Consider the following 23,015-nt stretch of genomic DNA (forward strand, 5'->3'; position numbering starts at 1 on the left):
CAGCAGAAAGGCATGGCAGAATTGAACCTTTCCTGGCACGCCTTGGCAGGACGGTGGCCACCAACTCCTGCTTGGCTTTACGTGCAGATACGCAGGCCCCAGCACCCTGCCAGGACTTGGACAGGATGAAACAATACATGATTTGTTTAAAGAGAAGAACAGCAGGTGAGACTGAACACAAAGCCCTAGAAGGGACTCGAGTCCACATGTGAGGCATCTCCAGGCACCCAGGATGTGTGGAAGCTGAAACCTCAGAACCAGCAGGCAGCAGCACACACACCCCTGCCCCCACCCCCCGCCAGGCCTAATCACCCAGTTAGAAATTAGAAGAGGTTTATTAAGTGGCCAAACAATAAACATGTCAGTGTTTTATTTTTTTGCCTTTATTGGCACTTTATTGCCTTTATTTTCACCAGACCACGAGTAGAAGGAGAAGCAGAGGCCACCAGAGAGCACGGCACAGCTCCGGCGAAGCAGGCACCAGGTCAGCCCTGGGCAAAGGCAGCTCCCACGCACGGGTCCCTGCCTGGCCTCTGGCTCTCACGTGAATGTCCTCGTCTGGAAGGGCAAGGTCTCCTTGCACTGAATCGTGTCCGTATCCAGCTTGAGCTCAGCGTAGTCGACAACAGCACTGAGGCAAAGCTCCACCTCACGGCTGCTCTCCTCCAGGACAGTGTGAGCTGGTTCTGGGTCTGTCTCAATCACCTCCAAACAGGAAAGGGAAGAATCACTGAGCAGAGCCTAGAAAGCCCGGCTGAGCAAGAGGAGGCTTTTGGCCTCCAAGATCAGCCACGTACAGGGGCTAGAAAGGACCATTCCCATTTATTTCCCCGGGAAGGTGACAAAATTTAACCCTTCCATTACAGTGTTTGTTTCTACCGACTGAACACCATAATCACCACCATGACTGAGAATACACCCATGGGGACAATGACTGGGTCATAGGTACCTGTCCCTGTGTTTCAACCCTGTAGAGTGTCAGACCTTTTTCATGGCCCGCTACAGATCCAGCAGGCCTCTAAATTAGGATTAAGTTCCCCTGTGGGAGTTCTGTGGATGGAGAACCCCAAGACTGAACAAAACCAGAAAGCACCTTTTCCCTCTTGTCTTAGCGGGAGGTGCTTTCCAGACACCATGTGTGGGGCAACAGCCACGCTGGTGAGGGCTGGGGACGGGCGTTTTGGAATGGGGACCAACTCACTAGGAAAGCCTCCGACTGCTGCTGATGATGGGGAAGAAGAAGGGGTTTACAGCTCTTAAAAAGGCTCAGAAACTAGGGAGGAACACGTGCCAGGTACGTGTGTGTGGCACTTTCTGGAGCGATGCTTCTCCAGACTGCTGCACGACTGCCACGCAGCACCTGGGCTGCTCCACAATGAGATATCCCACACAACATGGGCACCACCACCAAAATCTCTGCTATCGGTGTAGGCAGAGCTGACAGCTCACCCACCATGTGCCGGTGGGCTGGCCAGCGCACACACAAGAGCACCAGTGTGGCTCTCCACTCCAAAACAAGAGTCAGAGTGCAGCGCCTTAAACTCCTTGTTGGTGAAAAGGCACTGAAGTCGATGAAGAAATTTTAACACCACAAAACGTGATAAAATCGTAAAATGTGCCCTCCCGTTCAACACAGGTTGCAACACTTCAGCTTTTGGCAGAGACCGGTAGTTTGCATGTGGCTAAACGTGTCTTGTCAAAAGACCTCCCCATTTTGTGTTGGTGTCACAGGTCACTGCATCTGCCTCTCCCCCAAAACGCACTGCGGGTGAACCTCACGGGTGGATTAAACGTCAGGAGGACGCAGGAGCTGCTCAGCCAGCAGAGATGGTGGCCTGCCAGGGTTTTTTTGTAGCAGCTCCGTTAGCTTTTCCTGTTTGCGTTTCTTACCTTCTTCTTCACAGGCCACATGGCTCCTGGGCCCCTCATGGTGGTATCCACCCACTTGATGGTGCGCAGGCAGTCATCCCAGTCTTTAATCTGCTCCGGCGGCAGCGGGAAGGTGATCCTAGCCACCTTGCACTTCACAGGGTGCATTTTGAAGGTGACCGCGACATCCGATTTCAAGGTCACTGTGATGGCCTTAGCACAGCCAGCATGGAGGTGTCCCACCTAGGGAGAACCAGAGAGCCAAGACCTAACTGGAATCACTAGCAAGGGCAGGACTGACAGCAAAGAGATCGATCGATGTGGTGAGCAGCTGTGCCAGGAATCCGTCTCTTACCGTGTATTCATCTGGGGTTTGACAGAGGAAAATACAAAAGATGCCACCTCCCGTAACACTGAGCCTTTTCTGTGGGGTTGACAGCCCCGTGCCAGCTAAGCCAGGGATTGCAGCTCCTTTGTGGCACTGAAACAGGCTCTCACCGGTACATGGTGACTCCCTGCCAGCTCCTGGGAACCCGCCGGGCAGGGCTGGAGCAATGGGAAAAGGCAGAGCCATCCAAACTCACCTTGGGGGAGAAGTGAAATGGGGTGTCTGCCAGCCACTCAAACCGCATCGCCTCCGTCCTGCTGCGGTTGGTGATGGTGAAGGTCACGCTGTAGGGTTTCCCGATGTGACAGTCCCCGAACGGGATGTGATTCACTCTGGCAGCTGCTAGGAATGAGAGCAGGAGGTCTCAGTGTGCCTGAGGTCCATCCACCCTCCTCACATCCACAGAGACAGGCGTGGCCAACTCTTCCTTGCTCCAAGCCTTCCTCCCTGGGGAGACGCAGTTCCCCATCCTACCGCTTCCATGGAAGCACCCTGCCACATCCCTAAACCCGTGGCTGTGGCTGTGCAGAGCCACGCAGCACAGCATGCACTGCCCCTCTGCACAGAGCCAGCACGCTCCCAGACCGCCAGGCCAGGGGGTGACAGCACAGGCTGCGTATATCGAGGGCACAAATCATTAGACACGGGCTTCATCTCCATAGCATACCATGGGCTGGCAGCCCTCCTTTTGGAGATACTCAGCTGAACGCGGGTATCTCTGACCCTTCCCTGCTAGCCTGCAAGCTTCTCCCTTGACAGACGATCTTCTCTTCTGCTCTCAAGCTGCCTCTTAAGCCTCTGCAGGCTACAGAAGGCAGCAGGATCTGGCTGCTAAAGCTGGACCGCAGGTGCGCGGCACAGGGTGAGCAGAAACGTCTGTTTTCCTGTTCCTTGATCCACCTGGGCAGCCTTTCCTCTCTTACCCTCAATTACGTCTTCCTCTAGATTGCCCTCAGCATTCTCCTCCTCCTCACTGTCTGCCACCAGTCCGTGGATGTTATCTAGCGTGAAGTCATCCTCGTAGCCTTCGCCCACCAGCTGAATGTCGGTCTCCTCATACGGGTTGTTCACCACCGACAAGTGGATCCTGCCTTCCACGCGTTGGGCCAGGGTGGGTTTGAAAAGCACGTCAAACTCTGCTAATTCCCCACGGAGCAGGACCAGGAGAGCGGTGTGAGGCTTCCTCTCTGCACAGCAATGAAATCAGCGACAAGTGATACAGCTGTACCGCTGAAATATTTCTGTGGGGCGTAAGGGGTTGAAACCCAGCTACCTCTAAGCACAGGTTCTCCCACCAATGGTGCCAGACCCTCCTCCTATGCTCACAAGGCTACGACAGCACCACGCGTATCACTGCTGAAGTGTCTTAAACACAGGTTAACACCCAGCGCTCACTCAAACTGCAGTCAGTCAGCTCCTGCCACACGTAAAGCTGAGCCAAAGAATGGGTTTGGCTTCTGTTGGCTGGCTGTGGGCTCAGGGGCTGCCTCCATTCAGGGTGCTACTCCCACACGCAGCAAAGACCTCAGATGGTCCGCTGAAGTGGTGACAGCCCCCCGCAACTCAACCCACCATGTCCAGAGGAACAGAAAAAACTTCCAACCACTTTCTAGGAGGAAGCCGTGCGCAGAGTCCACATGAAAAGCTGGGGGTACGGAGAGCCCCAGCGAAGAAACAACATCTAACATTTGGCGGCTGCTTGGCCAAGCCAAGAGCAGGGCACACAGTTCTCCCCTGTGTGGATGACCGCGCTTCACGCTTACTGGATTTACCTCCTGCAGGAGAGTCCTCCTTCACGCCCTCAGCTTGGTAGACGCATTGTGTGGTGGGCCTGGCTTTCAAGAAGAAAACTCCCGCTTCATCCAACAGGTCTATCGTCAACTGAGAAAAAGGAACACAGAGCACAACCACACTGCTGTGGGTACAGGGTGACACGTGGGTTGGCACCGTACTGGTGCTGGTCCAGCACGGGGCATCCAGCATGCTTCCCCGCTTCAAACACAGCTCTTAGCTAAACTTACAAAGTTCAAGTAAAACTAGACAGAAAAAAGAAGCGTTCAGAGGCGCTGGGATACAAAAGTAATGAACAGAATTTTTCATTAAAGTGTAGTAAAATGGGATCAAATACAATCTAATGCAACTAGGACATCACACGTGCCCACCCGAGAATCAAAGCGTGAGAAGAGAGATGGGGGGAAAACACCCCACCAACTTTCTTGCGCTGTATTTAACTGAAAAGGATAGGCTAGTCAGAAAAATTGCATTTCCAAGAGGAACTCTCTTCCTGGAAATTACAAGTCAGTCATTTGCTTAAAAAGAATTTCTGAGAGCTGTTTCCAGGTCTGCCATGCTTCCTGGGACCTTTTCTCCACGAGACAAGCACTTGTTCCCAGACCAGAGCGTTCCCTGAGCAGGTCCTCACCTGGACAGGTAGGGTGCCACCATTATGAAGGACCAGAGGGAGTTTTTGTGAATCACCCAGCAACAGCTTCTTAAAGACCAGCAGAGGGTTCCCTCTCTTACTGTGAAGTACCGGGCGCAGGACTGTCACCCGAGGCAGAGTCCCATCTCCACTGACACGGAAGGTCAGGCTTTGCGCTTTAATTGCTGCAGGGCTGCAGGAAAGGCAGAGGAGAGATCGTGACGGCCGGCACTAACCAATTTCCCACCTGGCAAGCAACAAAGAGGGGCCACCCACTGTGTTTTCCCTGGCTGGTGCTCCTGTACCCCACGACACAGGTCTCCTCCACCCCCCTCCTCCCAATCCAATCAGGGCCATTCACAAGAGCTCTGAAGAGCCAGAGCCTTCCAGAGTAGCAGTTAAAGAACATGTCACTGAATCGAATCATGCAGCACAGCAGGTAAATAATGAGGCGACAGGTGAGACATGGCAAATTCACTGGCTGCGATGATATGAGACACATGCAAAAAGCACGAGCGCAGCATGGAAATAGTATAAAAGCAAGAAGGGAAAAATAAATGGCACCATCAGTAATGATTATTTCCAAGGACGCTAAAAAAGGAATTGCATACTAGAGCAGAAAGCTGACTTGTCCTGACTCAGCCACTAAACGGCTGGGGAAGAGCCGGTCAGAGCCCTGGTACACACGTCCCAGGACAGGGGAACTGGGCTCCTCTTTTAGAAGGGCTCCAGTCGCTCCTTTGACAGAGAATAGCTTAACATACCCCAGGTAATCACATACAATCATCTCATTTTAACAGAAACAAGGAGGAAATAATGCACGCTGGCTGGCTGGCACAGAAACGGCTTCATCTAAACCTTTGTCCTTGGAAAGCCCCAGCTCAGCTGTTGCACATCTCCATTTCTTGCTGATTCACTAACTCCCAGCTGGCTACCAAATGCTGCACTGTCTTCACAGTCACTCGCAGAGGCTAAGCTATAACCCCTTCTCTTTCTACTCTGTCTAGTAGTTACCGCCTCCTCTATTCTCTAATGCTAAGCACTCTGCCTAAGGCTACCGAGAGCATCAGGGTTAACAAGAGGTCGGGGTCCTCCCAGAGGAGGGGCACCCATCAGGCAGGTCCCCCCGCCCAGATTTCACAGGGGGAGTTACCTCGCCAGGACATCGAGGGAAGCCTCAAAAGTGCACTGGTAGCTCTGCATCATCTGTGGAGTGAAGGTCACCGTAGCAAAGGCGTGGGAGCAGCTGGGCACGCACATCCGAACGGGATCCACCTTGAAAATGTCACTGATGGGGCTGTGAAACTTGGGGGAACCCACAGAGCCGTGTTAGGAGGAAACATCCTTCAGTGTTTCGTACGCAGTCTTATTCTTATATGCGTCACCGGGAACAGCCCCAGACAGCGTGTCTCCCTTCCTGCTTGCCCTGGGCAGGCTCCTTCCATCGCAGGGGTGACTCCAAAGCGGTGCTGACCTTGCACAGGGAGCCCAGGAGCGCAAAAGCTGGCTTTGAGCACTGGGCAGCCACCCCAGCACACAAGGGAGGGGGGCACTGCACGGAAACCCCGCAACTAACCTCAAACTGGCCTTTAAAGAGAAGGAAAAGGCCAGGGAGCCTGAGGGAATGGTCTGCTTTGAGCCCAGGCACGTCAGGCCAGTAAAGGCCCCCTCTGAGCGGGCTTCCAAGAGATGTGCAGAAGGGTTTGGGTCTCCCACCAAAGACCCAGCCAGAGCGGTGAGCCAAAGCCTTGCTCGAGACGTGCCAAATTCAGAACTGCCACCCTGGCACTGCTGCTCCCCCCTGTAGCCTGACCTGCACGGAGCTGGACTAGGGCGGGCAAGAGGAAGCAACGAGTCTGGAGAACAAGGCAGCGCAGCCTGTAAAGAGCAACGGTCACCTTGGCCTCTTGTTCTTACCTCACCGGCGATGGGTTTGATGGAAAGGACCACATTGCAGGGGACTTTGTTGACATTGTGGATCTTGAAGCGAGCTGTGGCCCGGTGCCCAACCCGAACGTCGGTGAAGATAAACTTGTTCTCATCTCTGACATACACACCCTTGTCTCGCACCGTCTGCGGGGTCTGGCAGAGGTTGACGTTGCTGCAGATTCGATGCTCCTCAAAGATGGACTCGATGTCATCAACCACAAATGCTGCGGAGCAGAGCAGAGGGAGGGCTGAATGCTGAATTCCTGATGAATTTTTCGGGACCCTGCTGGCCTCTCGGAAGGCTTGATAAACCCTTTCTGCCCAGGTCACTGCAAAACCCAGCCTTGGGCGGGGAGTCGGCTGCGAGGATGGAGCTCAGTCCCAGTCAAGGAGTATTGCTTTCCTTTTATCCTTCCATGCATCCCTCCCAGCCTCTCCCCGCTGGCTGACTTGAAAAGAACTGGAACCTCTGAGGATTTTAGGGTTTAGCTTCAAGGTCAGGGCGCCTCTCTAACCAAGCAAGAAGTTCAGGTGCTGACCAGCAGCAGGTCTGGCTGTGGGAACCTGTGGACGGGGCGTACCTGGGAGGCAGGACTCAGCCAGCAGGGTATAGGGGATGCCGAGGGGATTGTCCTGGGGGTCTCTGTCGCTGATATCGATGCGCAGGTGCTCCTCGCACGTCCCCAGTGATTCCGCAGAGCAATCCACCGTGATCATCTGCTGGCCCCCAGGAGGGATGGAACCAAAGCCAGGGTACACCGTGAACATGCCTAGAGTGAGGCGAGCCTGCAGAGAGTCCCAGGAGAGGCTGACGTCCAGCAGCCCAGCCTTGAGCATCCCCAGCAAGGAGTACGCCACTCCTCAACCTCCAGCCAGGCCGAGCCCCCAGTCCCAGGGCAGGGAGGGATGACTCCACGGCCCAGAGGCAGCCCCAGGACGAGAGGGACAAGCCAGGAGGAGCTGCAGGCCTATCCTGGCTGGCACAGAGGACGGAGTTTGGGTGTAAAAGGTGAAGGTGCTAGCTGGGATCCTCCAGCCTCAGGGGTAAAACAGGAGAGCAGAAATAACTGTGAGAAGTGACGGGAGGGAAGGGAGGGGACTGGGAAGACGAAAACACAAGGTCATCTGGTATCTATGGAGTGGGACTTCAAACAGGAACGTGCCCACATCTGTGGTATTCACAGTCCTATTTTGACTAGCAGCCACCAAAACACGGGACCTGCTCCTCTCTCTTGACCCCACAACTCCAAGTCTGAGCCAGAGCACGGGACTGTCAGTGCAACTGAGCAGCTCCTGCCTCTGCTTGTGGCTGGGAGATGACGGACCTCCATCGTGCAGACCATGTCCCACCCCACGGTGATGAGCCCCCATCAGCGTCCTCCCCCAGCACCCGCAGCAGTGTGTCTTGGGGAGTGGGAGCCACCCACCTGCATGGAGGGGCTGGCAACCTTCTGCAGCGAGCGCTTGCTTTTCTTGGCTGAGGAAGTCCTTTGGTGTAAGTTCTCACTCTTGCCAGAGTGGGCAGATTTCATTTGACATCCACTAAGAGCAGAAAGCAGAAACACCCATCATGCTGAGCCCCCACCCTGCCTTCCTCTGAAGCCAAAGCTGACCTTCCCCTCCCCACAGAGGAAAGCCTCCCTGCCCCTCGCAGCCCCGGCGGCACCTCCTGCAGCTTACAGACAGCTCAGCTGTATCACCAGCTTTGCCTGACACACGGGGACACTGAGGCACTTTTCCACTCCCTGTTCACAAGCAGGTGACGTGAACTGGACAATAACCCAGGTGTCTGGGCTGCCTGTCACACACCAGCCACGCTGTCGTGCCTCCTCAGGCAGGACAGGTGATGCAGGTCTTCTCTCACCTTTTCTCTTGCAATCGGGATGCGTCCTGGTCTGCTCGGTAGATGAGGAATTTAAAGTCAAGGCTGCCTTTGTTCTCCAGCATGAAGGTGCAGGTTTTCCTGCTGCCCTTCACCACGGCACCGAAGTTGATGAGCGAGGCGGGGTGAATGCTGTACTTGCTGAACACAGCTTTCGCCGACACCCTCACTGGGATGACGGCGACGGTCTCGCCTCCTCCGCAGATGCTGGGCTCCATCACCTGCAGCCAGAGGAGGGCTTGGTAAAACCAGCAAAGAGGCCAGCCTCTGACTCTCTTCCCTGATCCCATCCCAGGTCCCCATCAGCTCATCCTCCCTGTTTCAACGCCTCCTCCGGAGCCAGACTTTCAGCTCCGCTTAGGAAGCATCACAATGTTTTCTGAGACATTGCTGTCACCTACGAGAATTACCCAGCTAAAGCCCTCCTTCCAGAAGGCACCTGTCCTGCTCACGCTCCCAAGACGTGCTGTGCCACCACTGCCTGGCTGGGGCAGCTCACCTGGTAGTGCAGGATGGGTTTGTCCTCGATATTCACTTCCGTCTTGGGGTGGAAGAACACCTGGACCTGCACAGGGCGCCCGGAGGCAGCCAGCAGGCCCTTCTGCGGCTGGATAGTGAAGTGGCTTGCCAGGTCTGGTATGGTGGTGCCTGCAGCTTTCAGCTGGAAACTGGGGAGAAAGGGAAGGAACAAAGACCTCTGCAGTTAAAAGTACAAGTGCCACCATCACAGCCAGGACTTGACATAAGACCATAAAAAAATTAAAAGGGAAAGAGTCCAGCTCTGCTTGGGGAATCTCAGATCTTGAGAGAGTGCAGACCATCATGAGTGTTGCAAACTAACCTCGACAGCCAATTTTCTCATCCCCTCCTTTAAAGAGTCATAAAGAGAAAGGAGCTGCCCCTCAGAGGAAGGCAATGGATCTCAGCAGTGAGTGGCTTCAATTTCAGGGCCTCTCCTTCTGGTTCCTGCTCAGCTGTGAAGGACTTCTGGTGTGGGGCTGCATTCTCCCTTAAAGTCTTTGAGATTAGGGAGCCCGGGCTTTTTATTTAACCAGACCACGAGGCAGCCAGCACGGGAAGCGGTTCTAGCCATGGGCAGGAGGAGAAGGCAGGCCTGGGCAGATGGTGGCACCACGCGTTCACAGACCAGGCAGCTGGACCCACCTGTACGCAATCTCGTACTTCCCCTTGTTCCTCAGAGTCAGCACTTGCTTCGCATCATCCAGGACTTTCAGGACTCCAAAATCCACGGTGCCACCTGCACCTGCAGAAAACCCGCAGAGCCAGGCAAGAAACGGGGAGTATTAGTGAGCTGCTACAGACCACACCAAGTGACAAGACAGATATTTCAACACTTCCAGGCCAATTTCAATTGGCCTCTCAATACTGAAATGGGGCTTATAAGAAAGGTGGGGACAGGTGTTTCCTGGGGGGCTGTAGTGACAGGACAGGGGGCAATGGCTTTGAACTGGAGGAGGGGAGATTTACATGAGCTGTTGGGAAGAAATTCTTCACTGTGAGGGTGGCGAGGCACTGGCAGAGGCTGTCCGGAGCAGCTGTGGCTGCCCCACTCAAGGCCAGGTTGGACGGGGCTTGGGGCAACCTGGGCTAGTGGAAGGTGTTCCTGCCCATGGCAGGGGGGTTGGGACAAGACAATCTTTGAGGTCCTTTCCAACCCAAACTGTTCTATGACACCGGGAGTTCTCAGGCAGCCCAAAACCCTTCTCAGGAAGTTTCCGTTCTTGGAAATTTTCTTTAGCTACTTTGCTGCCCTTGCTCTTCTTACTCAGAGAATATCTGCAGGGTTTAGCAGGTGAGGAGCTGGGTTTCTGTCTTCTTGCTTCCAAGCACTGATCCAACAACCTTATGTGCCCTGCTGAGCCCTCAGGAGCTGCCAATTGCTCGCTCACATCGCTGTGGTTTCTAAGCCCCCAGACCAACCTGCACACTGCAAAGCTCAGGGGCGAGAGACTCGAGGCTGGCTGTGCCCTGACAGCCCTTCACTCCACTCAACTTGCAGGATACGCGCTTTATGTGACCGGGCCACGCTTGCATGCTACCCCATCCCAAGCGCTTTGGTTGCTCACCTGCCAAGGCAAGGCAACGCACCCAGACTGCTTTGTTTTGGGGCATCCACTGACCTTTAGGAATGTTGATGATTGGAGCAACATCATAGCCCTCTGCAGAAATGAGGATATTTTCAGTCTGCACAATCCCCAGGATGTTTTCTGCATCTGAAACCTGAGGCAGCGAGAAACGAACAGTGCTTAGACCGTTCTCTTAAATTCTTTTGGTAGACAACATACGAGTCCTTGTCTCTGCTGGCTGCTTCCACCATGGCCTCCCCTGCTTGACAAGCACTTGTAGATTCCCAAACTCTCCCAACCTGCTCATCTCACGGGCTGACCCAGCGAGATGCTGCTGCAGTAAGAAGCCCTACCAGCCCAGCTCGGCACTCCTTCAGCAGGGAGTGCTGCCGCGGAAGCACCCGGGGAGACACAGCGATGGAAAAACAATCTCAAGAATTGTGAGGTGTCCCAGAGCAGGTGGCATTGACCGTCAACCCTCTCCCCTTCAATCACCCAGCATCCTCACTGAAGTGCAGCCCCCAAACACGGGGAACAAAAGCCCAGGGTGACAGCTTGTTGCTCTCCGTTAAGAGCCCCGGACAGGCTCCAGCATGGGCGCAGGGAGCACGCCGAGGTCTGGACAACCAAACAACAGCATTCAACCACACACAGCGGCAAGGTGGCTGTAACGCGGGCTCAGGACACAGCGCCTGGCTGTCTGGGCTGACGCAGATGCTCAGGGATGCACCATGTGCTCTGGTGAACCCAGGCTGAGGCAGCAGAAGTTGGGGTCACAGCAGCCTTGTGTCCCTCAGGTGCAGCTCTTCCTGGCCCGGCAGCACACATGCCCCCTGAAGCTCAGCTATAAGAGCAAGTTCCTTGCCGCTAAGGGCCTGCCCCCCCGGCGATGCGGGTAGAAAGGAACCTCGGGAAGGCTCATCCTTTGTCCCCCTCTTTGCAGGGAACCCTTCAAGCACAGCCTCCACCCCAAAGATCTCGTTGCCCTGCCAGGGAGGGCACAGTCCCCCTCACCTCCAGTCGGATCTTCTTCTCAATGTTGAGAGCCTTTGTGGGCTTGAAATACAGATGCACGTCAAACTCCGTGCGCGGACCAACGATGCCCTCACGTTGTGACACGGAGAAGTCCTCGCCCAGGTTTTCCAGCCCACAGAGCCGCCAGGCCACAGGCAGCAGGGTGCTGTTTTGCAGGACCAGGGTCTTGCTGTCCTCCCTGCAGAGGCAGAAAGACACCCTGCACCAGCTGCTCGATGGTCAGGATAGGCCTTGCAACTGAATGCATCTTGGAGCAGCCCTATGCATTAGTTTATATATATATCTTTATCTATACACATCCAGTATTTATAGTATCCATAACATTAGTTAAGTGTTTTCTCTGTGTCACAAGTCTCAGAGGTGAGGTCCTGGGGAAGGGCTGGGTGCTAACGGTGTATCCAACAGAAGGGACATAAGGAGGAGCAACTGCACTGCTCTCCGAACCAGCAGACGAGATACAAATGAATCAAGATGCCCATTGCACCACGTTGCTGGGGGGCTACAGAGCTTGCGGCTGTCCTGAGAGAACCAAGCCAGCAAGCAACGGTGAGCAAGAGACCGGGAACTGCTGGCAGAAAGAGGGACGCCAGCCCAACATCCAGCCTGAAGGGCCATGCAGCCAGCCAGAGAGGCTGAAGGGGAGCTCACCGACAGCACCCGTCCCCAGCAGAGGGGCCGCGGGATGACTGACCTGTGCAGAAGCAGCCTGTTGAAATGCACGCGCTTGGGGCTGACCCTCAGCTCCACCTTCACCCCCTGGCAGCACAGGGGGAAGACCACCGGCTCTGGGTTCTCCTTAATGCGGCAGACGAGCTTGTCTTCCACCAGACCAGCTGAAGTGGGGTACGCCCAAATGCTCAGCTTCTAGCCCCGTCCCCGAAACAAGAAATACAGAAGAGCACTCAGTGAGCAGGAGGAATGGCTCCTGGGCACTTACACCAGTGCCTGCCCTACCTGCTGTCCCCTACCTGCTTCTCGTTCGGTTTCAGCCTCATGCTGGGAGGTTCTACAAGGAACGTGTCCACCTTGAGAGCGCGCTCAAAGGAGAAATGAGCCTCTACTTCCAAGGGGGTGACGTTGAGGATGGTTATCGTCTCACAGTTGCTGGGATAGTCCAGTGCCTTGTACCTGTCCGCAAAAGGGGAGAAGGCTGCAGAGGAGACCGTCGCCTTCATCCCACACCAAGGAAAGCGCCATGTCCTGGCAGCGGGAGGCTGCACTGCAAGACCATGTTCCAACAAGCAGGCCAAGAAAAAGGATCATTTTCAGGGGCACACTGGATGCTATGTGTCTCCATCCTTGCGTTACTTTGATGTCCACCCCTGTACTTGGTGCCTCCAGCCCAGACACGTGATGATGCACAGGCCACTTAAAGAGCATTTTACAAATTAGAAATTCAAAGATGCCTGGAAAAACAGAGGTACTGCAGGCACGTGGGTTCTCCCCCTTTCTTTGTTGGGTTTCCTTCCCTGCAGGGTAGAAAGAAATGCTCTTGGAAAGAGCTTTTAAAAATAGTTTAGCTTTTGTCTTCCAAAACAGTCACGAGATTGCCTTGTATTTCACAGGTTAGCTCAAAGCCTGAGGGAAGGAAATAGAGAGGATTCATTCCCAAGAGGAATGCTGAATTTAAAAAAAACGTCCCTTCCCTCGGGTATGGAGCAGATTTGGGAGTTAAAGGGTTAAAAAGCACAAACAGAAACCCAAGGCCATGCAGCAGCCTGACTAAAGATCCCCTTTTGGTTTTTGAACTGTTTTGATTTCATTTGCTTGGGTTGTCAAAATACCACTAGCTCTCCAGAGCTCCCATGAAGAGGACAACTTAATTTCTACTATTGAAAAAAAAAGCTATGTTAAAAATAGAAATGCGCCAGCAGCTACAATGGCAACTTTTTCAGGCAGACTTTGTCCAGCATTGAGGACGGGGAAACAGAATTTCCATTTTCATTCCTCTGCAGATCCCCCACGCCCCCATATCGGCAGGTCGAATCATAAGGCCTTACTAATATTACAAACGGATGAATGTTTTACAAAACCATCAGCAGAGTAATTGCTTGTTCAGTCCACCTGTAGAGCTCAAAGCACTTTTAAAAAACACCATAAAGTTCATTTCGTAGGTGGCGAAGCTGAGATGTGGCGGGGGGACACAAGCTGCTCCAAGTGACCTTCAGGCTGGAAGCAGCACATGGCTCTGGCCACCAAGGCACCCACCAGGGAGGAAGATCAGCTCCGTCTCTCCCCTGCTCCTCCAGGACTCACTTGCCCATCATCTGCTCAAGTTCACACATCTGTGGCCCTTCAGCCCCCTGCATCTCCCAGGCAGGTCTCCACCTGGGCCTGCCCTGAATTGTGCCTCTGGGACGGCTCGTCCCCAGACGTGTCCGTGACAGCACGAGGCCCTGGAGGTGCCATCCCAACGTCCCATGCTGTGCAGGCAGCACATCAGGATGCTCGCTCAGGGCGGGGAGCACGTACCAGTCTCTTGACTTCCCACACAGCAGCGGTCCAAAGTGGAAGACACCCGTCTCCGTGACATACTGCTTGAAGACAATGTCATCGTCTCCCTTGCTCTTCCTTCGGTGGGGAAACACCAGCCTGGGCAGAGAAAACAGGGAATGAAGAGCTGTGAGATGCTCCAAGTAGAAAACCTGGTCAGAAAGCCGTAACCCTTACTGGTGGCCGCGGTACCAGTACGCCCAGCTCCAGGCATGGGACAAGATGCTGGGCGGCTCAGGCAGCACGCTCTGCCCGAGCCAGAAGGTCACCGGGGTACAAGGGGCAGCCCTGGCTCTGAGCCCAGGGGGGAGCAGCGTGGGAGGCTCCCAGGGGCAAGCCTTACCGTGGGTCTTGGCTGATGGTGGGGTACAGGCAGGTGCCCCTGCAGGGCAGCTGGTACAGTCGCTTTGTCCCCAGGATCTCGAAACGCAGCGTCTGCTCAAACTGGCCCAGCACCGTGGAGCTGAAGTGGACCTTCAGTTCCACCTCGCCGCGGGCAGGCACTATCCACCGGCAGCTGCTCAGCCTGGCAGTTAAAGAGAGGGCTTCAGACACGGCTAATGAGCAAACAAGACGAGGAGGAGGGTTGTGGACTCGCCATCCCACGGAGGCACCAGCAGAGGGGCCCTGAGGAGCTGGGGATGACAGACCTCACTTGACAGGGTGGCCGCGAAGCAGAAGGATCTCCTCAGCCCTCAGCTCACCTGACATGTCTCGGCGGGGATGGGACCGTGTCCTCGCCGCTTTGGTGCGCCCCAGGAGAAGATACGGGTCCTTCCCTGTCCAGCCCCTGGAGACATCTCCTGCCCTGACTGGAGCTCTGCTTCTCTCTCGCAGCCTCCCAGCTGCCCGCAGCTTTCTCCTCGCTCGACTGGCTCCTCACAGGGGCGACCTGCTCCTCTGCGGTCTGAGCCACAAGGGGAGGGAGAAAACAGAGAGGTGAGACCTGCCCCGAGACATCCCCCTCCGGGAAAGCAAGCTGTGGGTTTGTTAACAATTAGGGGAAGCACTAAATAAACAACCACATCTGCCCAGGGACTTGGTCTTCCTCATCAGGTTTAGTTTTGCCTACAACACTCTCCTTGCCCAGGACCTCAAGGCAAGGCGAGGGCTTGAGGGGTTTTTTTAAACCGTTATTCTCATCTTACAGACATCACAGTGATCCTTCCCCACCCACCCCCCTGCCCTGGCACCTTCACTTCGGGCACAACGGGGGCATCCACGAGACTTACGGCAGCATTCTTGTCTTCTTCTGCAGTGGCGCCTTCTGGCACAACAAAGACAAAGTGCTTGAGGGCTTCTCCTGCTGCAGGGGCCATCCGCTCTGCCGGGTAGTGGATCACGGAGTAGAAAGCAGTAGGGGGAATGGGAAGCCCGGAGGGACCCAGTCCAAGGCTATCCAGGACCTAAAGCGTAAGAGAAAACCCTGTTTGTACCCCTGTCACCTTCATCCTCACACTCACTCCTTAAAGGCACGGAGCTTTCGGCAATGTGGTGGGGCTTTATTTATATGGGGCACAGCGCTTCTTCATGCCCAGTGGAGTGGGTCCAGAGCAGTGCCAGGACCTACAAGTGGGACCTCGAGAGAAACCTCTCCCCGGAGTGACTCAGCTGAAGGAAACCTGAGCTGCCCTGCCCTGGGACCATTTGCAATGATTTCCAGGCTGGGAAATTCTCTCAACAGACGGGATGCTTGTACAGAGAGCACTCCTGCTTCCCACCCACCTGAGGGATGGTGAGAACCTCCCCAGCCATGGGGCTGCTGCGGAGCCATTGTGGAACATCATCGGTGGCCTGGACCGGGGCCCAGGAGCACGGCAGGCTCAGCCTCCGAGCCTCACAGGGCTCTACCTGCTCTGCCGCTGGCAGCTCGCTGCTCTCCAGGATCTTCCTAGTCATATCTTCTGAGCCCAGCACCTGGATGTCCAAGCAGGGCATCCCGACACCCTGGCCTCTGGCTGACCCTTTTGCACCTTCCCCTTCCAGCTGAGGTATTCTGGCATCCTCAAGAGCCTTCAGTTTTGCCAGATGCTCTTTCTCCAGCCTCTCCTGATGCTCCTTCTCTCTGTCCCTCCAGCTCCTGGGGCTGGATGCGTGCTGGGGCTGCTCTTCTGCTGGGTGCCGTGCGTCCTCGTGGTTCAGGGGGAACAGCAGGATACCCTGAACCCTGTCCCAGGATGCCAAAATACGCGCAACATCCCTCTGCGACGTCTCGTAGATATTAAACCTCAGGGCCAAGTTCTCGCTGTCACTCTGGGCCTCATTTTTTGTTTCCCCCTCTTCCAGGTCTGTGGGGTGTGCAGCCGCTGCCAGGTGGGCATCCATCAGGGTGACCTTGCTCTGCTTTTGCTCATCTTCCTTTGTGCAGCGTGCAACAGAGCCCAGGCGCTTCCTTACAGATCGTGTCTTGACCACCCCCTTGGTGACCTCCGACCTCTGGCTGTTGGATGTGTTGGTGTTGCTGGTGGGACTGTTCATGCCCTGGGCAGGAAGAGCAAAAAAAGCAGGGAGCATTTCAAAGCACTGACTCAGGTGCTGTAGGGCAGCAATGATCTTTACAATAGCACCCCAAACCTCGCTCCAGACCTGTGCTAGGCACCCTACAAATCCCAGTTCAGAACATAGCTGGTACCCAGTTTAGCTCAACAAACCAAACTCTTCAGTGTCAGACTGATGAGGGGTCCTGCAAACCAGCTGAGGAACAGAACAGGTTCCCAAACCAAGCAGAGAACTTAAGACACCTCCTTACTCCCGTGCAGTCCTCTGGGTTCATTTCTGGTGCGCTGAGCATCCCTGTGGCTGGCTGATTCTTTGCAAAGTCTGCCTGCTTCTTTGCAAAGTCTGCCTGCTAATGAATACCTAAGGCCTGGGGGCATCTCCTGCCAGACATGTAGGAAAAGACCCCACATCCCAGACAGATCATGGCTCACAGGTGTAAGTCACAGGCAGAGTGGGAAGAAACGCTGGACTAAAACTACCTAGGGCTTCAGTAGTCAATATGTGGAGTTACATGAAGCCAGGACTCAAAGGCAGCATGATCTTAGTAGAGCAGCTCTAGCAGCAAACCCATGGGAAGACACCCCGGTGCAGCAGCAGCACGATCAGACCCCGGTGGTTGTTTCCCAGCGCAGCCCCACATGTTGCTCCTGCCAGGTGCTCGTCCCCAGCACTGCGTGGGGCTCCCTGAGGCACGGCGCAGCTCCGTAGGAAGGTCCCCAGGGCTTTCAGTCATCTCTGTAAACAACCACGCACCTGCCTGACATCAGGCCGGCTTTCCCTCCTCAAAGCATTCTCTTGGTCTTTTCCAGTCTTTCTCTTCCCCTGCTCAGAATTCTTCAGCTCTTCCTCCTTCAAGCGTTCCAGCTCCTGCTGACGCTTTTCCTCAAGCTCTCGAGCTAGCTGCTCCATCTCCCTTCAGCAAGCCAAACAGAAAACACGCCCGAGAGTCACCACCAGAAGTCTGGGCTTGCCGCCATCCCAGCTGGTCCTGCACTTCATTCCCTGACCCTGAGGCCAGGCAGAACCGTTAGGCCATCTCTGTGGACCTCCCTCAGCCTGGGGAGGCTGGGAATATCCCAAGTGAGGAGAGGTGGGAGGGGACCTCCAGGGCCAGCCAAACCTCAGCCTTGCTTCATAAGGGCAGCCTGGGCTGAACGAAGTGCGGAAACACACGCTCGCTTTAAGCGGGTCCCCCTCCCAGTTTCGGACTTAGCCTGCGCATCCTCCTCAACCCCTGCGGCCTCCCCTCCTGGGCTGCTTTGCTGGATCAGAGCTTCTCCCAGGCTGACCTGCTGCTGCAGCTGAGGGTGAGCCCAAGAGCCACCGGCTTCTATGGCCGGTGTCGCTCAGGAAGGAAAAACCTGGGAGATCAGCAAGGACTTCCCCTACGGCAGGACTGGGATCTAAACCAAGCCAGCACGGCTGTGCCTCACACCAAGCCACACCACAACCCCTCTGGTGTGGGGAAGAAGGGGGTGAAGATGAGAATCAACGTAATTAACTTAGAGACACTTCTAAGGAGCAGCGGCCAGGCAAGCCCAGAGCCCAGGTGCCGGCAGCCACCGTCTAAACCCGCGGGCTCCCCGCTCAGCTGGAGAGAAGATGTTCTCTCCCGGGAGGAAGGGCCTTCCTCTGCTGGGAACCTGGGGGTGGAACTGCCCACTTGGAGCAGACCCTTTCGGGCCTTCGCTCCGTGACCCCTCTGAGCTCAACCGAGGTCTCCGGAGCAGGAAAACCCTGCAGGGGCACCCTCCTGGGGAGTTACAGGCGCACAGACCTCTGCCTCCTCTTGCGCTGGACTTGGCGTATCTGGTTATGAAGCTGAATTTTCTGCTCCGCAGTGAGGGCATCATACTCATCCTCGTCCATCTCCCAGAGACGTTCTCTCTCCCTGCGGGCAGCTTCTTCCTGCTCCCGTCCTTCAGCCAAGGCCAGAGGAGAAACCATTAGCAGAGCTTGCTGTTGGGGGTGAGCTGCCAGGATTCACAGCTGTGTCCCGAGCCAGCCGATCATCCTGCCAGGAGGTGCTGGGGAGCTCACAGCCCTGCTCCAAAATTCAGATCAGCCCCTGAACTATCAACAGTTCACGGCGAGTTCCCGCGCCTTGCCTGGCTCCTGCGCACCAGCGTGGCGGGCAGCTGCTGCTGCTGCTTCGGTCCTGAGCCACAACAGCTGGCACTTGTGCCCAGGCTTTCACGGTAGAGACCAAGGGAAGTCTTCACAGCCTCAGCTCTGCTCTGCTGCATTTTAAGCAACTGTGAGCTGAGCGCTGGCTACACCCAGGCAGAAGGTGGAAGGATTAATAAGACCACTTCTTACAAGCCCTGCTGGTAACCCAGATACACACAGATAAGGCTGAGTGCTTGACAGGGAAGATTTGAGAGGTGCGGAGATGAAAAGTCTCACCTTCCTGCTCTTTTGCAGCTGTCTCCCTGGCTTTAAAGGACACATAATCCTGGAACAGGTTCACGACATAGATGTGAGGCCGATTTCCAACAGCTTTGAGCAGGCAGAGGAGAGCAGATGCCATGTTGTGCGCAAAGAGGGTTTCCAGGCCATCAAACACCACGCCCTGGTAGCAGTCACTCAGCTGCGAATAAAGTTGAAAAGGAACAGCTTTTCTAGCCAGCTGTGGCACACACGGGGCTCTCAGCCAGTCAGTAAATGTCCACTGTCAGCAGATGTCAAAGGACACCAGCCATCGTTGTGTCCAGCGCATCGGCCCAGACAAGCTCTGATCTTTCCCCACGTTCTGCCACCTTGGGGCATCTGCAGCTTCCCCCAAGGATCCCTGCGTGCAGCTCGGGGCTCCTCCGAGAGCAGATACAGACCTCCTCTCCAAACTGCCTCGCTGCCTGTCTCTGCGGAGCAGGAACGCAGCATCTGCCCCCACCCCACCCCACCCCACGTACCTGGAGCCTTTCGGAGAGGATGGCCACCAGCAAGTCCTCGGGCAGCACGCAGCTCAGACAGCCCAGCCCTCCCTCTGTGCTGCCACCGATGCTCAGCCATCGCTGCGCAGGGACGCAGGGAAGGGGAGGGTGGAGATGAGAAATGGAGGAGCCCTGCAATGTTGAACGCCACAAGTAAACCAAACCACTTGGGTAACCCCTGAACAGTTCCAACTGCTGGGCTTGCAGCCAGGGTTTCCCACTAGCGGGAGGCTCGAACCAACCCTGCAGGCCAGCAGCTCCAGGGGACAACCCTGGAGGACACATCCCGTGGCTTGCAAGCCCCCGGCACAGCATCCCGCAGCTTTGCCCACTGCCTGCGGCCACATTAGCCAGGACTGCACTTTGCCAACAAACTGTTGAGGCCCAGTCGAGATTTCTGCCAGAGCACAGGGGTTTGTTCCCACCCCAAGCATGCCCAGCTGGCGCTCTGCACCACACACCCACACACCAGCCCCCACTCTAAGCAGCCCCTTCGCTTCTCAGATGCAACAGAAAGGACCCAGGCATTACCCAGCGCAGATCACGCTTCACCTGGCAGCTTGTCGAATCCCTTCGATGCTGTTCCCGGGATTGGGATGCACGGCCATGCGGCTTCCTCTTGCTTGCTGCAGTGCTCACCGGCCTTTGGGAACTCGGGGACTGCAGGCTGCCGTCCTCCTCAGAGCTGGACTGGCGCAGCGCTGAGCTGTGCCCGGCCTTGGCGCGGCACTGCACGCTGAGAGACACATCTGCATTGTGACCTGCAGAGGGGACAGACGGCTCAGCGGGGCTGGCGATGGGTGCTGCGGGGAGCAAGCAGGCACCTTCCACCCCTGGCAGGGACACAGCACTTGTCCCCCAGCCTGCTGGGCACTAGCAGCGCTGCTCTCCAGAAGCAGCTCCTGCCCTGCTTCCCTTACTAGCACGATAAAGCTGAGAGAGGACGGAAAGGCCAGAGAGTTTGTCGTGCACAGCCCCGTGTCCCTCCTTAATAAACATGCACACAGGTGACACTTTGCACAGCAGCTCCCCTATGGATCAAGCCAAAGATTCGTCCCCCAGCACCATCATTTTCCTACCTTGCACCCATCCTGCCTTCTCCCGTGGAGACTGTAACGGGCAGCCCTGCCCCAGCAGCATCACCCATCTCCATGGAAGCTAAACCCTCTGCCTGGGACAACCCCACCTGGCACCCAGAGCCTTTTCCCTTCCACCAGCTCCCAACCACCCAGGTTCAAAGCTGAGCAATGTAAAACGTCCCCTGCCAAGGCCAGCGTCTGGCCTCACCCTGCAGAGCTCAGGGCAACAACTGCCCAAGAAAGTTTCCCCAAAGTCTCCAGTCTCACATGGAGCACAGCACAGCACGTGCCAGCTCCGCAACCTGACAGTGTCAGTATAGGGGGAAAAAAAAATACATTTCCAGAGAAAAAGAGCTCATCTGCAGTGCGTCTCATCCAAAACTCCTCCAAGAGGTTATTCTTCCCTTCCTCTCATGTCTGTGAAGCCACACTCACAGTCAGTCACCTAGAGCTTAATGAGCCACTTCGGAGGGTTATTCCTTGTTCAAGCGGGCAGCAGTTCTGCCTGATGGCCACAGGGAGCAAGCTGGATTCAGCTCGGAGAAAATGTGTTTATAAAGCTCTGAGAAAGGTATGGGTGTGCTTCACCACTCCCAGAAAAAGGAACGTGTGTCAAGAAGCCCAGAGGCAGTAAAAATGCCTTTGTCTGACCCCTCAAAACAGAGCTTCTTATTCACCCGAGCTGTGTTATGAAATGGCTCTGCATTTCTACACGCTTGCACCCGTGCTCCCCAAGAGACCCAAGGGCTGCCAAACTCCTCTGGAGCAAGCAGAAGCAGGTGGCCATGGTGGGTTTCCAAAGCGCCGCTCTGCGCCCAGTGTTCCTCCTTACCCTCATCCTCTGTCTCCTTGTGGCTCTGCTCAGCGGCAGCCCTGATGCACAGCTCCCGGGCACGGAGCCCTGCCGCGCTGCTCCCGTCAGAGATGGCTTCTGTCACCACGGCGTCGATGGACAAGCAGGCAGCGCCGTAATATTTGGACAGGGCGACCGCTGCCGCTGTCTTTCCTTGAGAGAGAGAGGAAGGCGGCTTGGTGACATTTGCAGGTGAAGCATTCTCAGCGACAGGCTCTGGAAAGCCCCCCCAGAGGCTTTGCAGGTTTCAAGGACGTTCAGAAAGCACATGTCCCTTTAGGGGACACCACGAGGGAGGCAGCTTCAGCACGGTCAGAAGCGCTGAACTCCAGAGCCAGGTGGATCGCCTCCACCTCCGGTTCAGCCCAGGACTTTGTCCCTTGTGGTGTGACCTCAGCCCTGGGCCAGGACATTGTTTCGAGCCCTGGCCCACCACCACCGTTCGCTACCCTGTGCTGGTGGGTGCCAGCTGGGCGCAGTCTGGGGGTCAGCATGGGCTAGGGGCTGCTCCCATGAGGAAACACGGGCACCAGGCAATGTGGTCCCATGCAGCAAGAGGGACATGGCCACCCCATCTGGGGGGACAAGAGCCTAGCTATAGGGACACAAGATGAGCCACAGCACTGGCACCAGCTAGGCAGAGGCCTGGGACCGTTTCACGGACCAGCAGAGCTGTGGCTTGCCTCGCTTCGCTTCAACTGGCCGACCAAGCACCACGGCCCACCAGGATAAGTCTCTCCTGCTTCCCGCTCTCCTTGCAGCCAACAGCTCACGCACCTGTCCGAGGTGCCCCATGGACGATGATGACGATCCCTCTGCGGCTTCCGCCTGTGCGCCGTTCGGCAGAGATATCGATGCCCAGGTGGCGGGCGATGGCCCTACGGACAGGGCTGTCGGCCAGCTCTCCTGCAGCCTCCTTGCTGCTGCTGGTGCTCTGCTGGTGCTCTGCTGTGTAGAACCAGGTAGAAAAGTCAGCCTCCTGCCTCCCTGGGACCCTGATCGCCCTCCCCATCCCCTCAGACCCTGGGAGAGGAGACTGCTGCAAGCAATGTCACAGCCCAGATCTCATCGTGCCCGTCCTCGAGGCTCGCGCAGATCCAGCTGCTGGCGAAGGGGCCTGTTCAGAGCACAGTAAGTGGGGTGGCAGGAGGAGGAAAGAGCATCTGGCAACACCCAGGAGGCCTGGGCCACATCTTCCATGAACCCTCCCCACGGTGCTCATGGGAGTTTGGTCCCGGGTCCTGGTGCCTAAGGGGGGTGACAGGTGCAACTGGGCATTGGGAACAGTCCCGAGGGAGATGGCACCAGGCTGCAGTGAAGCAATGGAGGTGGCACTGAAGTCCACCGCTGGGGCCCTTTTGCCACAACGGACAAAATAGGTGAAGAGCTTCGGGTTACCACCCGTCCCGCGTCTTTCCTTAACACCTTCCTCCTCCTCTTCCCCACATTCAGATTCTGAATTCACCCTGTTGGACTGGCTTTCATCGAAAAGGGAGGGGGGAACGACCGAGCTACGGGCTGAGGTGCTGCCAACAACCCCAGCGGA

At 56.0% G+C, this 23,015-nt stretch overlaps 1 protein-coding gene across 1 annotated transcript in view; it reads right to left on the bottom strand.

The window, feature by feature from the left end:
* Window positions 1-367: 367 nt before the first annotated feature.
* LOC308057311 (hydrocephalus-inducing protein homolog) overlaps window positions 368-23,015 on the bottom strand; it is a gene marked incomplete at its 5' end in the record, with an annotated part of 45,922 nt that continues 23,274 nt past the window's right edge. The window contains 29 exons of the mRNA XM_080411446.1: window positions 368-705; window positions 1,891-2,112; window positions 2,454-2,596; window positions 3,181-3,444; window positions 4,030-4,138; window positions 4,680-4,872; window positions 5,833-5,984; window positions 6,597-6,832; window positions 7,190-7,394; window positions 8,036-8,150; window positions 8,473-8,711; window positions 8,990-9,158; window positions 9,655-9,754; window positions 10,632-10,731; window positions 11,592-11,790; window positions 12,304-12,476; window positions 12,581-12,740; window positions 14,085-14,204; window positions 14,449-14,631; window positions 14,810-15,090; window positions 15,251-15,511; window positions 15,957-16,586; window positions 17,358-17,517; window positions 18,382-18,523; window positions 19,011-19,194; window positions 19,517-20,017; window positions 20,177-20,273; window positions 21,205-21,622; window positions 22,247-22,417. Coding sequence (XP_080267572.1) covers window positions 541-705; window positions 1,891-2,112; window positions 2,454-2,596; window positions 3,181-3,444; window positions 4,030-4,138; window positions 4,680-4,872; window positions 5,833-5,984; window positions 6,597-6,832; window positions 7,190-7,394; window positions 8,036-8,150; window positions 8,473-8,711; window positions 8,990-9,158; window positions 9,655-9,754; window positions 10,632-10,731; window positions 11,592-11,790; window positions 12,304-12,476; window positions 12,581-12,740; window positions 14,085-14,204; window positions 14,449-14,631; window positions 14,810-15,090; window positions 15,251-15,511; window positions 15,957-16,586; window positions 17,358-17,517; window positions 18,382-18,523; window positions 19,011-19,194; window positions 19,517-20,017; window positions 20,177-20,273; window positions 21,205-21,622; window positions 22,247-22,417 — 6,092 coding nt within the window. The remainder of the gene's footprint in view (window positions 706-1,890; window positions 2,113-2,453; window positions 2,597-3,180; window positions 3,445-4,029; window positions 4,139-4,679; window positions 4,873-5,832; window positions 5,985-6,596; window positions 6,833-7,189; window positions 7,395-8,035; window positions 8,151-8,472; window positions 8,712-8,989; window positions 9,159-9,654; window positions 9,755-10,631; window positions 10,732-11,591; window positions 11,791-12,303; window positions 12,477-12,580; window positions 12,741-14,084; window positions 14,205-14,448; window positions 14,632-14,809; window positions 15,091-15,250; window positions 15,512-15,956; window positions 16,587-17,357; window positions 17,518-18,381; window positions 18,524-19,010; window positions 19,195-19,516; window positions 20,018-20,176; window positions 20,274-21,204; window positions 21,623-22,246; window positions 22,418-23,015) is intronic.

This window comes from Falco punctatus (assembly GCF_963210335.1).
Source record: "Falco punctatus genome assembly, contig: scaffold_133, whole genome shotgun sequence".
NCBI lineage: Eukaryota > Metazoa > Chordata > Aves > Falconiformes > Falconidae > Falco > Falco punctatus.